The following is a 12675-nucleotide window of genomic DNA, read 5'->3' on the forward strand; positions in this document are numbered from 1 at the left end:
CATAGATAAAAAGAGATCCAACAATACCGCCAACACCAAAATACCCATGCAAACTAGTTACAGGACCGATGAGCGGCCCAAATACCCAACCCACGTCTTCCCACGACGCGTTTCAGCGTCGGGAGGACTCCGTCATCGCCGAAATCCAAATCATCCAAATTGATGTGGTTGCGGTAGACCCATTCCTGCGTGAGCCGTATAGTTGTGTTTTCATGAACATAGGCATCAAGGAACTCCGCCGAGGTGGGTGCAACTAGGTAGGTCGATAGCGGGAGGCCGCATGCAGGCACGGACAGGTCGAGCTGCTGCATCATTTCCGCGCCTGGCATACCCATCAGATCGTGAGTTTCGATATGGGGAATGTTATTGCCCAAGAGCCAAAGGGGCGGAGAGTAGGTTTTCCACCAGAAGACCGTTGTCGGGCCAGCAGTGAGGTTTGGCATCGCGAGCTGCATTGGGATCACGCCGCCTTGGTGGTAGACGCCCATGAGGAAGCCCATTGCGGCGTTGAAGATGATCCATGCTGTTAGGACGAGGGGCTTTTTGATGCGGATGCAGCTTAGGAGGAGGGGGACACAGGGGAGAAGGAAGCGGGGCTCTTGGTGGGGAAAGAGGGAGAGAAGAGCGGTTGCTGAAAAGGCGGATAGGGCGCGGATATTGCGCATGGGTTTGCTGAAGATGGAGAGGAGCATGACTATATAGGCTGGGCCGAGGAGCTGGAAAAGGTTGGCTGTGAAATGTTGGTGGTGAGGGTGCAGGCCGTGCTGGGCTAGGTTAGAGGTGTCGCTGTTGTAGAGGAGATTGTTCAGCGGTGTGATAATTGGGTTGCGCAAATTTTCCAACAGGCCTGTGGTCGGCCGGTAGAAGGCTGTGTCTGTAGTGATTGCGATGGTGGAGAAGAGTACACCGAAAGCGATGAAAGCCACGAGCGAGGTTGGTCTGTTGTGGTTAGTAGAATTCAATGAAAACGAGTACCATGATTAACATACTTGCGCAAGAAATGAGGGAGCAATTGTAGGCCTGGGATCAGCAGGAAGGCTGGGAAGGTGATGCGGTTGAAGACACCGGCCACGGCGATGAAGGCGAGGACAGCGTGGGAGAAGAAGGACGAGCGTCGCTATTAAGAAGGTTAGCTGACTGGCTTGTGCTCGAGCTCTGGGATCGCACCTTATTTTCCACAATGCGCCGAATCAGAACCAGTCCCCAGGCGACCAACAGCGTCTCAAGGGAGTTGGAGAAGGTGTGCGTCTGATATGTCCAGGTGACATAGGACGAGGCCACTAGCACCACTGTTGCGCGACGGTGCCGCGGGGAAGGCACTAATTCGTAGATCGCCCAGTCCTCCAGCACAAAGCTCAAGAGGAACATTCCAGCCCGCAGCGCATGGTAGACAAGTTGTGGTGGTGGGCTGCCAGACCCGGTCTCGGTATAGAACCATTGCAACAGGCTCATGGGCAGCTCATATGTTGGCCATAGTGGAAATATACTGCGAATGGGATTCTCTACGGTGAACTCCCATGGTAATTTTGAGGGGTATGAGAATATGCGACCTGTTCAGGCGATCCGGTCAGTTTGTTTTTTTCTCGTGTTGAAGATATGCGGGACCGCCGGAGTCGCAATTTTTTTTTTTTGTTTGGACTCTTTCTTTGCGATCGCAACCGCGATCAAAGCGCGTCATGATGGTCGCAATGAGCGTGAAATGCGATTTGCACAATATTAAACATGGTTAGACGTACCTGCAAAGACCTCTGGGCCCTGGAAGTTCTCATCTGGATGTAGATAGCTGGGCGACAGCGCAAAGTACACACGAACCAGCAATAGCAATAGATAAGTTCGTCGCCACATCGTTCAGTAGGGACATTATTAGATATTAAAAAAGATTAAAAAGAAGAAGGTTAAAAAGAAAGGAGTGGAAGGGGGGGAGACGCTAGAGAGAACAGCAAGACGCGTATCGGATTTGCGATGATATCAGAGGTCCGCTTTAAGTCCGCTTCAGCTGAAGATGCTCTTATACTTGAACATCAACATTGGAATCACCTTTGGTTTATCAATTTTTATCAATTATACTGGCAATATTATTATTAGTACAGTGGATGTTATTGTCTATGCTCTTCATATTTTGTATTTATGTTATTTGTGCGTAAGTTATAGTTCTGTAACACTGTACGGAGTACTGAGTATAGCGTACTACCCTAGTTGATAGATCAACAAAGAAGCACAGATCACACATCTTATTAGCCCTTAGCAATCTACGGATACTCCATACGGGATACTCCGTACCCTGTAACACTCCAGGGCTTTGTATGGCGTAGCGCCTTTTTGGACACGTATCCAAGGCACCAAGGCATTCTACAAAATCAGTACCGAGTGCGGGCAGGATACAAAACCGAATGTTATACTTCAGTCATCACACTTTGTCACATCAAGTTAATACTGTCAAGATATGGATTCAGCCAAGTCTACAGAGTAGGAAACGTAGACAAACGTGGGGCCAAATCGAGCCTCTGCCTAAATCTGGGTTAGGTAAGCTCAACCATGGACCTTTATCCGCCACCGTCTTTGATCACTTTCCTATCACCCCCGATCCTCCGCCTTCTACAAACAGAGATCTCTGTTAGCTCCCTGCCTGTCAAAACCTGCCTAGCAACTCAAATCATATCTACAAATCAACCACCACACCAGGTGCTCCATTTCCACCATGAGCTCCATCACCCTCACCAGTTCAGATGGCATCGAGATCAGCGTTGGTAAGTTGGACCATCCTTACCAGAACTCCAGAACTGATTCCATACAGACCGCACAACTGCTGAGCGCTCCGTCCTCATCAAGAACATGCTCGATGACCTTGGTGACTCTGGCGACGCCGTGCCCCTCCCCAACGTGAGTCCCCACTTTGACGCCGGATGCAGTTGCAAGCGCTGACATTCTGTCCAGGTCAACGAGGCTGTCCTGAAGAAGGTTATTGAGTGGTGTGAGCACCACAAGAATGACCCCGCCTCCGCCAGCGAAGATGATGACAACCGCCGTAAAACCACCGACATCGAAGAGTGGGACCAGAAGTTCATGCAGGTTGACCAGGAAATGCTCTTTGAGATCATCCTCGTACGTGCCGAAGCATCTTGAATGTGCTGAATATCTGCTAATCTCTTACAGGCCGCCAACTACCTCGATATCAAGGCTCTTCTTGACGTCGGGTGTAAGACCGTTGCCAATATGATCAAGGGCAAGTCCCCCGAGGAGATCCGCAAGACCTTCAACATCCAGAACGACTTCACCCCCGAGGAGGAGGACCAGATCCGCCGGGAGAACGAGTGGGCCGAGGAGTAAGTTCCCTCGAATACATCCATGCCATGATCCAGTTCAGCTCTAACACATGCAATAGCCGCTAAATGTTTCCCACCACCACGCTTGCTTTTTAAAAATGGAAATGATATCCTTTTGCTGTACCGAACATCTCTGAATCCGAGAGAGAGCCATTATGACGAGGCTCCGACTTTTTCCCCCTTCACCTCCCCTATCGTTTTGCTCTGGGTTGATACAAGTCTTCCTGGTCCACATGACCTAAATAAGAAATTATGACATACTTTTGCTCTCAGTTCCAAATAGTGGGGTTCATCGCATCCAGCGCATGAGCCTCAGCTCTATGACGACAACTCACTACTGTATTTACGTAGCGTTGTTTGATCCCTAACCCCGAAAGCATTGCAGACACGCCGTGGAAAGCCCGAATACACATAGTCCGGGTGCTGGTTGCACAGTCTTACGTAGAACAGCCCGACAGGTAGGAAACACGCAGTCTACAACCAACAGGCAGGGTATCCAATTCGAATCCATAAATTTTGTATCAAAAAAGAAAAAGGAAAAAATCCCCATGCCGTCCTACAAGCCCGCCCGAAGACGAGCACCCGACACCGCAGACAAGGGCCACTAGATGAATCTTCACTCGGAAACCGCGAAGAATCCCATGTTTCTCTTTTAACAAATAGCACGGCGGGCCCGGATTGAAATGTAAAATTTTTTGTCTGCAACTCAAGAGTAGTTCCACATCGACTAGCGCTCTCAGATATCGAAGAATTCCGGTGTGGGCGTCACGTCATCAAGGTTCGAAAACCTATACACCCCGCGTAGACATTGCTGAACAGTTTGAGGATGGCCGGACGAGGTGATCTGAGGGCCTCTTAGACCTTCAGGGTAGACTTGCGCCAGTGGCGACGCTTGGCGTTGTATCTGGAGAATATTCATCAGCCTTCTTGTTCCTCCACTCGATTTCTCCCCCTCGTGCGATCTCGATCGGTTGGTCTATGCGGTCGCTCCGGCCTTCCCGCTTCCTCTTCCATCCCACATAGACGGCCCCGATGTTCGATGTAGCTTTGAGTTGGTGACGTTGGATTTCTCGGTGAAATTTACCTGATGGTGTTGCCGGTGCGCAGGCGAATCCACTGGGGGATGGGGCGGTTCTGGCGCTGAGCCTTGGCAAGCTTTTGCTTGGTGCGGAAGGTCTTGTGGCTCTGTTGGAAGATGACGGGTTAGAAGATTATTTCAACATCGAGTATTTTCTTATTTCAAAACGATGGCGACGGGGTGACGACAGGGACGATATCGGTGACGGTGATTTTCGAGATGAGGTGCACATACCGGCATCTTGAAGGTTGATCGCGACGGCGAGCTTGTTGGATGGACGGATGAAATGGTCGACCTGCGAAAATCGTCGAAGTGTGTGCGGCAGGGCTTGGCTTCGCTTCGGTTGGGTCAGGTGATGTCAGGCGGTAAGGCGGTAAGGCGGTCAGGCAGCACCAATATCATGCCTTACTGCCTTGATGCCTTACTGCCTTAAATCCCTTTCTTGCCTCGGAATTCCCACGTTATTTGTGGCCCCGCCTGTCACGGCACATCTCCCCAAGGCGCTCCATACACCCGACTGGACCGAATGGGGTAGTGCTTGACTCATATTCAACCTGCTTACGGAGTATACGGAGTACACGTACGGAGTCCTTCGTACGGAGTACACAGATCCTGTTCACTTGCCCAACGTGAGATCTGACCCCCTAATCTAGGCGACAGTCCAAACGGAGTTTAGGAACTCCGATAGCCGACCGCATAAAAATACGCACGGGCGAATGTTCCAGAGCAGGTTTGTTTCCCATGTTTTTGAGATCGGTCAGACACTACTGGTGGATCGCATTTAGGCGGACTTAACCTTGGAGCCTATCCAGACTCCGTATTCTGGTGCTTACTTGATAAGCAGAACGGACTCCGTGTTGCGTAGGGACGAAAATTCGGTCGAAGCAATGCAAAGCTTTTGTGACTCAGTTATCCACTATCGTATTCGTTCCCGCGTTTGGTCATTCGCGTATCATTCGCATATCATGATGATAGGTGGTTCCCAGTTTCCACCTCGCTAGTTCCAAGGTTATGTCAATGTATCATTGCATGTATGTGTTGGATGTACTTGTACTTCGTACAATTTGTAGTACTGTAGTACTGTAGTCCGCACAAATCTCCGACCCCTTTATTGTACTCAGGCGGCTGAGTATGTGACAGTCAGTACTACCAGTTCATAACCCTACAGTTTCACAAATCGCACCTGGCACCTTGGTTGAATTACCAATCGGAAAAAGGACAGGAAAAGGGGACTTGTCCCAAAACGGTAAATACTTCGTGCATAAATAGAAAGCGGAGCAGGCTGTACCCGAACCCGATGGGAGAAAAAATTAAAGATCGGAGTAAAGACGCGGACAAGATCATATTATAATCAACTTCCCCCACTCATTCACAACCCCTTTAATACATTTAATTCTTTAATCCTGCACTTTTCGTTCTGCTTTCATTCCAAAGATCGCAGGCCATCATCTTCTAAACTAATCTCTATGGAGTAGAGATCCACAGTGGGACTCCATCTTCAACATGCAACAACCAGAGGAGGTGACAGCTGTCGAGAAGATCGTGGAGGAGCCTCAACTCGCTGAGAAGGCAAAGCTCGAATCTGACTCGACCTCTACATCGACCGCCAAGGATCATGAAACCAAGACATCCATTCCGGACGAGGAGGACGCACTCTATGCCCACCTGCCACCACACGAAAGAGACATTCTGAAGAAGCAGCTGGATGCCCCTCCCAGGCCCGTTTCATTCTTCGGCCTGTACCGATATGCCTCCCATATGGATATTCTGATCCTTGTGGTCAGTGCTCTCTGTGCTATGGCGGCAGGTGCCGCATTGCCTCTTTTCACTATTCTCTTCGGTTCGCTGGCCACTTCGTTCCAAAATATCATCCAAAAAACAATCAGCTACGATGCCTATTACCATGACCTCACGAAGAACGTGCTCTACTTTGTCTACCTCGGTATCGGCGAGTTCGTCACTGTCTATATCAGTACCATCGGTTTCATCTACACCGGTGAACACGTCACGCAAAAGATTCGCGAGAATTACCTCCAAGCTATCCTGCGTCAGAACATTGCCTACTTCGACAAACTCGGTGCTGGTGAGGTCACAACCCGCATCACTGCTGACACCAACCTCATCCAGGACGGTGTCTCCGAGAAGGTTGGGCTGACTTTGACTGCTCTTGCCACTTTCGTCACCGCGTTCATCGTGGCTTACATCAAATATGCCCCTCTTGCCGGTATCTGTACCTCCACCATCGTTGCGCTGGTCGTCATCATGGGCGGAGGCTCGAGCTTTATCGTCAAGTTCAGTAAGCTCTCACTGGAGAGCTACGGTGCTGGTGGTACAGTCGCAGAGGAAGTGATCAGTTCGATTCGCAATGCCACTGCCTTTGGTACACAGGAGAAGCTTGCTCAGCAGTATGAGGTGCATTTAGCCAGGGCCGAGCGCTGGGGCATGCGTTTGCAAATGGCTCTTGGCGTCATGGTTGGCGGCATGTTCGGTATCATGTTTTTGAATTACGGACTGGGATTCTGGATGGGTTCTCGCTTCTTGGTGCAGCACAAGGTCGACGTTGGTCATGTCCTGACTATTCTTATGGCCATTCTCATTGGATCTTTCGCCCTGGGCAACGTCACCCCGAACGGCCAAGCTTTCACCAACGCCGTTGCAGCAGCTGCCAAGATCTTCGCTACCATCGACCGTGAATCTCCTCTGGACCCCACTTCCACCGAGGGTATCATTCTGGATCACGTTGAGGGCCACATCGAGTTCAAGAATGTTAAGCACATCTACCCCTCCCGCCCTGAAGTGACTATCATGGAAAATGTCTCACTCGCCATGCCTGCTGGAAAGACCACTGCGCTGGTCGGTCCCTCAGGATCTGGAAAAAGTACTGTCGTTGGCCTGGTCGAGCGCTTCTACCTCCCTGTCGGTGGACAAGTCTTTTTGGATGGTCATGACATCCAGACTCTCAACCTCCGTTGGTTGCGCCAGCAGATCTCTCTGGTCAGCCAAGAGCCTGTCTTGTTCGGCACATCCATTTTCAAGAACATTAGTCACGGTCTGATTGGAACACGCTTCGAGAACGAGTCCGAGGAGAAGATCAAAGAGCTTGTTGAGAATGCTGCCAAGATGGCCAACGCTCACGAGTTTGTGTCTGCCCTTCCAGAAGGTTACGAGACCAATGTTGGACAGCGTGGTTTCCTCCTCTCCGGTGGTCAGAAGCAACGTATTGCTATCGCCCGCGCTGTTGTCAGCGACCCCAAGATTCTACTCCTCGATGAAGCTACCTCTGCTCTGGATACCAAGTCAGAGGGTGTTGTCCAGGCAGCGCTTGACCGTGCTGCTGAGGGCCGTACAACCATCGTCATTGCTCACCGTCTTTCAACCATCAAGACCGCTCACAACATCGTTGTTTTCGTCAACGGTCAAATCGTCGAACAGGGTACTCATGATGACTTGACTGAGCACGACGGACCTTACTACAAGCTCGTTGAAGCCCAGCGTATCAACGAAGCGAAGGAGGCCGACGCTATCCAGGGTGACGACGAGGACGAGGATAGTGCTGAACAAATGACCAAGTCCCACATCGCCCGCGTCAAGTCCATTGAAAGTGGATCGACTCTGGCCAAGGGTGATGCCGACCCTGATATGCGGCGCTTGGATTCCCGCAAGTCGGTCTCAAGTGTCGTTCTGTCAAAGAAGACCGCGGAAGCCAGCAACAAATATTCCCTTCTCACTTTGATCCGATTCATCGGTTCGTTCAACAAGGAAGATTGGAAGTTCATGGTCCTTGGTCTCTGCTTCTCTGTCCTTGCTGGCTGTGGTCAACCTACCCAGGCTTTCTTGTACTCCAAGGCCATTAGTGCGCTGTCTCTACCAGAGTCGATGTGGGGTAAGCTGCGGTCAGATGCTAACTTCTGGTCTCTTATGTTCTTGGTCGTTGGAATCGCTCAGTTCATTACTTTCTCTATCCACGGTATCACCTTTGCTTATACCTCCGAGCGTTTGATTCGCAAAGCTCGCAGCAAGGCTTTCCGTGTCATGCTCCGTCAAGATATCGACTTTTTCGATCGCGAGGAGAACAGCACAGGCGCTCTGACTTCTTTCCTGTCTACCGAAACTAAGCACTTATCTGGTATCAGTGGCCAGACCCTCGGAACAATCCTGATGTGCTCTACCACTCTGATTGCTGCCATGGTGATCTCTCTCGCATTTGGATGGAAGCTCGCTCTCGTCTGTATCTCCGTCATCCCCGTCCTTCTCGGCTGTGGTTTCTATCGCTTCTACATGCTTGCCGCCTTCCAGGCTCGCTCCAAGGCTGCCTATGAGGGCTCCGCTAGCTACGCGTGCGAGGCTACATCCGCTATTCGCACCGTTGCTTCACTGACCCGCGAGGAAGACGTTTGGTCCATCTATCACGCTCAGCTTGATGTTCAAGGCCGCGCAAGTTTGATCTCCGTGGTCAAGTCATCCATTTTGTACGCTGCTTCCCAGGCCCTGGTTTTCTTCTGTGTTGCCCTGGGCTTCTGGTATGGAGGTACCCTCCTCGGCCACGGCGAGTACGACACCTTCCGCTTCTTCGTCTGCTTCAGTGAAATTCTCTTTGGTGCTCAATCCGCCGGCACAGTCTTTTCCTTCAGCCCGGATATGGGCAAGGCCAAGAACGCCGCCGCCGAGTTCCTCAAGCTCTTTGAGCGCCGCCCCACCATCGACACCTGGTCCAACGAAGGCGAGAACCTTGCCCACTGCGACGGAAACATTGAGTTCAAGGACGTTCACTTCCGTTACCCATCCCGCCCTGAGCAACCAGTTCTCCGTGGACTGGACCTTTCTGTCAAGAAGGGCCAGTACATCGCGCTCGTCGGACCCAGTGGTTGCGGAAAGAGTACCACCATTGCCCTTCTTGAGCGCTTCTACGACTCCCTCTCCGGCGGTATTTTCGTTGATGGCCAGAACATCACCGACTTGAACGTCAACTCATACCGCAGCCACATTGCCCTTGTCAGCCAAGAACCTACTCTTTACCAGGGAACCATCAAGGAGAACATCCTTCTTGGTACCCCTAATGACGACCCCTCTGAAGAAGAGCTCGTCAAGGCATGCAAGGACGCCAACATCTATGACTTCATCATGTCCCTTCCTGAGGGCTTCAACACAGTCGTCGGAAGCAAGGGTGGTATGTTGTCAGGTGGCCAAAAGCAGCGTGTCGCTATTGCCCGCGCTCTTCTGCGTAACCCCAAGATCCTCCTTCTGGACGAGGCGACTTCCGCCTTGGACTCCGAATCCGAGAAGGTCGTTCAGGCCGCTCTGGATGCTGCTGCCCGTGGTCGTACCACTATCGCTGTTGCTCATCGTCTGTCGACTATCCAAAAGGCCGATATCATCTATGTCTTTGATCAGGGCAAGATTGTTGAGAGCGGTACTCACACCGAGCTGCTGCGCAACAAGGGCCGTTACTATGAGCTGGTCAACCTCCAGTCTCTTGGAAAGAACTGATAACCTTTTTTTCTTGCAAAAATACCCCTTTGTATTTCATCTTTATCTCTACCATCTTCCCTCAATGTCTAATCAGCTTACCTCTCATCATGTCCACTCGGGATAGAACATGGCGTTGGAGAATTTGTTTGCTTCTACAATTTGGATTGGATATCCATCAATACCTGACACCAAAAATCATATTGGAGTAATGTAAATTTTCAAAATACAAATATTTTATTCAATGCCAGACTTGCGCTTCGTAATTCGTAGTAATTCGTAACTCGTGATTTCGGCATTCTGCTTAGAGCACACCTTTTCCAACTGTGAAAAGATCCTCATGGCGATCATTCAACATCACAACTAGTCCTTCTCGCTAGCCCCAAACTCTTTCTCCACATCCACTTGCCTCAAGCCACGCGCATCTGCAATAATGCCCATCAATCCCTGGCCAACATCTTTGATCTCGTTGTACTCGTGCAAGAGATCGATGTGGCGCTGCACCGTAGTAGCAGGATCATTCCTGATGGGTCAGCTTTGATTTCGGAGTGCCTCTTCTCTTCAGACCGCACTCACTTCAGCTGAGAGGTTGTGGATGCGAGTTCAGCTTCGAGCTGTGTTTGCTGTGCCTCTAGACTTGTAATTGTGGAGCGGAGGGTAGACTGTTGTCGTTAGTGAGAACATTATTGAATTTGGCCTTGCTTACCATTTTCTTCTCTTTTGCTTGGTCCATGTTGAAAGTACTGGTGAATTCAGTACTCGGTACTCGGTACTCAGTGCTCGAAGTACAAGTAGAGGTGTGGAAGAGTCCATGTCCGCTGCACCCATTGTATATGGAACTGAAGTGGCCAATCACGGTTCTCGCTGAATAATCGACGCCAATCTTCCAGTAACCTTGGAAAGGTCAAGTTGTGCAACCGATTCCTGCTCAGTTGCGATGACTATTTTCTGCGTTCTTCTATAGTCAAGGCAGAAATTGAGATCGACTCATCTCTTGGCAAAGAACCCCTGGAGGCACCGGTGGACTGAGTATACGCGGTCCCGCATAATCGGATGCTCCGGATTGGGCTGATAACAACTGTACCCGCACCCGTTCTCTTCCAAGTTCCAAGGCTTCTCCTTTCAACTCCCCCAAACATGAATCTCCGAAGCCTCGTTTGGGCAGGTCTCACTGCCACGGCTCTAGCCCACGGTGGCCATGAAGCCGTTCCCCAGGGCGAATCCATCTCCAAGGATCCCATCGTAGGTGATCGCGTCCCACATGAAGTATTCGCCTGCTAACTCGCACAGGATGGCACGCTCTGGACCCATATGATCCTCATGGGACTGGCCTTTGGTATCATCTTCCCCGTAGGAATGGTCTTTGGCGTATGTTTCTTCAACACTTCGCCTTGTCAAAATCTAATGTTTTCCAGATCGTTCGTTCCCGCTGGCACGTCCCGGTCCAGGTTGTCGGCACTGTCATTGCGGTTCTGGCTTATTTCCTCGGTCACGCTCATAAAGGTCGCCAATTCGACAAGAATCTTCACGCTTCGTTCGCCAACTGGTTGATGCTCATGCTCGTCGCACAGATTGTGCTGGGCGCATACCTCAAATTGCATCTTGAGAAGGCGGGACAGGCACGCATTCGGTGGATTTTCGTTCTCGCGCACGGTATCGTCGGAAAGATTATGCCAGTTGTCAGCTGGGCGCAGATGCTGTTCGGTGGCATTGCTGCGCTGGGATTCTGTCGCGACGATCATCTTGGACAATGTCTTGCTCACTTCATCATGGGCTCTGCGTTTATCGGATATGGTATCTGCCTGACAATCTTGCTGCTCGTTGGCCAGTTCTGGCTACGTAAGACCGGTCGCAGTCAGGAATTCTTTGACTCTTTGGTCATTGCTGCGTGGGGTTGCGTCAACACTTTCACTGAGCACCGCTGGGGTGGACCGTGGGTTCACAATGATCTGCAGCATACTACCATGGGCATTGTCTGGTGGGCAGCTGGTTTGCTCGGCATGTGGCTTAGTCGCAGTCGCAGCGGTCGCCCCAAGCGTAACCTCATTCCTGCCATCGTTATCATGCTCACTGGGTACGCCATGTCGGCTCACACCCAGGAGCTAATGATCAGTACTATGGTTCACTCAATCTTCGGTTACACCCTCATGGGTGCTGGTCTCGTTCGCGTCATCGAAATCTCATTTGTGTTGAAGGACAAGCCTGCTCTATCTGAGCCAAACAGCTTCCAATATCTGACACCCTTTGTATGTTCCGTTCCCTTCCGTTCTGTTCCCTGTGTGGTTGAACAAAATACTGACTTCCGCAGTTGCTGTACGCTTCTGGTTTCCTCTTCTTGGGTGCCACCGAGGAGCAGATGGTCATGTTGAACAATGCTGGCATCATGCACGTTTCTTACGTCTTGATTCTGTACAGCGTTGCCTTCGTTGTCTTCCTGTGTATGTTCAAACTTACCCCACGCGCACGTCGTATATCCCACTAATCCTCTGCCAGTTGTCAACGTGCTTCTTCACATTTACGCCGTCCACGCTTGGCCCAACTCCGAGTCTACGGACCAGAACGGCCCCAGATACACTTCTCTCAACCGAGGCCCCAACACAAATGGCCACACCCGCTCCACATCGCAGCAGATTCAGGATGCAGAGGCTTTCGAGCTGCATGGGCTGATCTCCGATGACGAGGAAGGCCCCTCTATGGGACCACGAAAGGACAGCGATGAAGAGCTCGGAAAGGATGAGTCTCATCGCTAAGCACAAAGCCAAAAGCGAGTATTTACACATGAAAGTTCGTCATGCATTTTCTTCGATG

At 50.9% G+C, this 12675-nt stretch overlaps 6 protein-coding genes across 6 annotated transcripts; 3 read left to right on the plus strand and 3 right to left on the minus strand.

The window, feature by feature from the left end:
* Nucleotides 1–53: 53 nt before the first annotated feature.
* smp3 (glycosylphosphatidylinositol-alpha 1,2 mannosyltransferase smp3) lies at nt 54–1845 on the minus strand (the record flags this gene model as incomplete). The annotated part of the gene is made up of 4 exons (XM_056957399.1): nt 54–939; nt 990–1117; nt 1168–1550; nt 1737–1845. The coding sequence occupies 4 exons, from the start codon at nt 1843–1845 to the stop codon at nt 54–56; spliced, it is 1506 nt and encodes a 501-aa protein (XP_056811733.1).
* Nucleotides 1846–2698: 853 nt separating this feature from the next.
* Nucleotides 2699–3389, plus strand: skpA (SCF ubiquitin ligase subunit skpA; the record flags this gene model as incomplete). The annotated part of the gene is made up of 5 exons (XM_056957400.1): nt 2699–2747; nt 2795–2880; nt 2935–3102; nt 3154–3323; nt 3383–3389. 5 exons carry the CDS (start codon nt 2699–2701, stop codon nt 3387–3389), a joined length of 480 nt encoding a protein of 159 aa, XP_056811734.1.
* Nucleotides 3390–4178: 789 nt separating this feature from the next.
* On the minus strand, nt 4179–4641 carry N7506_008108 (60S ribosomal protein eL39; the record flags this gene model as incomplete). Its single annotated transcript, XM_056957401.1, has 3 exons — nt 4179–4227; nt 4408–4508; nt 4636–4641. The coding sequence occupies 3 exons, from the start codon at nt 4639–4641 to the stop codon at nt 4179–4181; spliced, it is 156 nt and encodes a 51-aa protein (XP_056811735.1).
* A 1263-nt stretch (nt 4642–5904) lies between these two features.
* On the plus strand, nt 5905–9888 carry mdr1 (ABC multidrug transporter Mdr1; the record flags this gene model as incomplete). Its single annotated transcript, XM_056957402.1, has 1 exon — nt 5905–9888. One exon carries the CDS (start codon nt 5905–5907, stop codon nt 9886–9888), a length of 3984 nt encoding a protein of 1327 aa, XP_056811736.1.
* Nucleotides 9889–10230: 342 nt separating this feature from the next.
* N7506_008110 (SWI5/SAE3 family protein) lies at nt 10231–10600 on the minus strand (the record flags this gene model as incomplete). Its single annotated transcript, XM_056957403.1, has 3 exons — nt 10231–10390; nt 10444–10529; nt 10574–10600. The coding sequence occupies 3 exons, from the start codon at nt 10598–10600 to the stop codon at nt 10231–10233; spliced, it is 273 nt and encodes a 90-aa protein (XP_056811737.1).
* A 404-nt stretch (nt 10601–11004) lies between these two features.
* Nucleotides 11005–12617, plus strand: N7506_008111 (Ytp1 family protein; the record flags this gene model as incomplete). Its single annotated transcript, XM_056957404.1, has 5 exons — nt 11005–11109; nt 11158–11235; nt 11283–12113; nt 12176–12305; nt 12361–12617. The coding sequence occupies 5 exons, from the start codon at nt 11005–11007 to the stop codon at nt 12615–12617; spliced, it is 1401 nt and encodes a 466-aa protein (XP_056811738.1).
* Between the last annotated feature and the right edge of the window lie 58 nt (nt 12618–12675).

This window comes from Penicillium brevicompactum, assembly GCF_028827555.1.
Source record: "Penicillium brevicompactum strain IBT 35665 chromosome Unknown utg000005l_segment0_segment0, whole genome shotgun sequence".
Taxonomy (NCBI): domain Eukaryota; kingdom Fungi; phylum Ascomycota; class Eurotiomycetes; order Eurotiales; family Aspergillaceae; genus Penicillium; species Penicillium brevicompactum.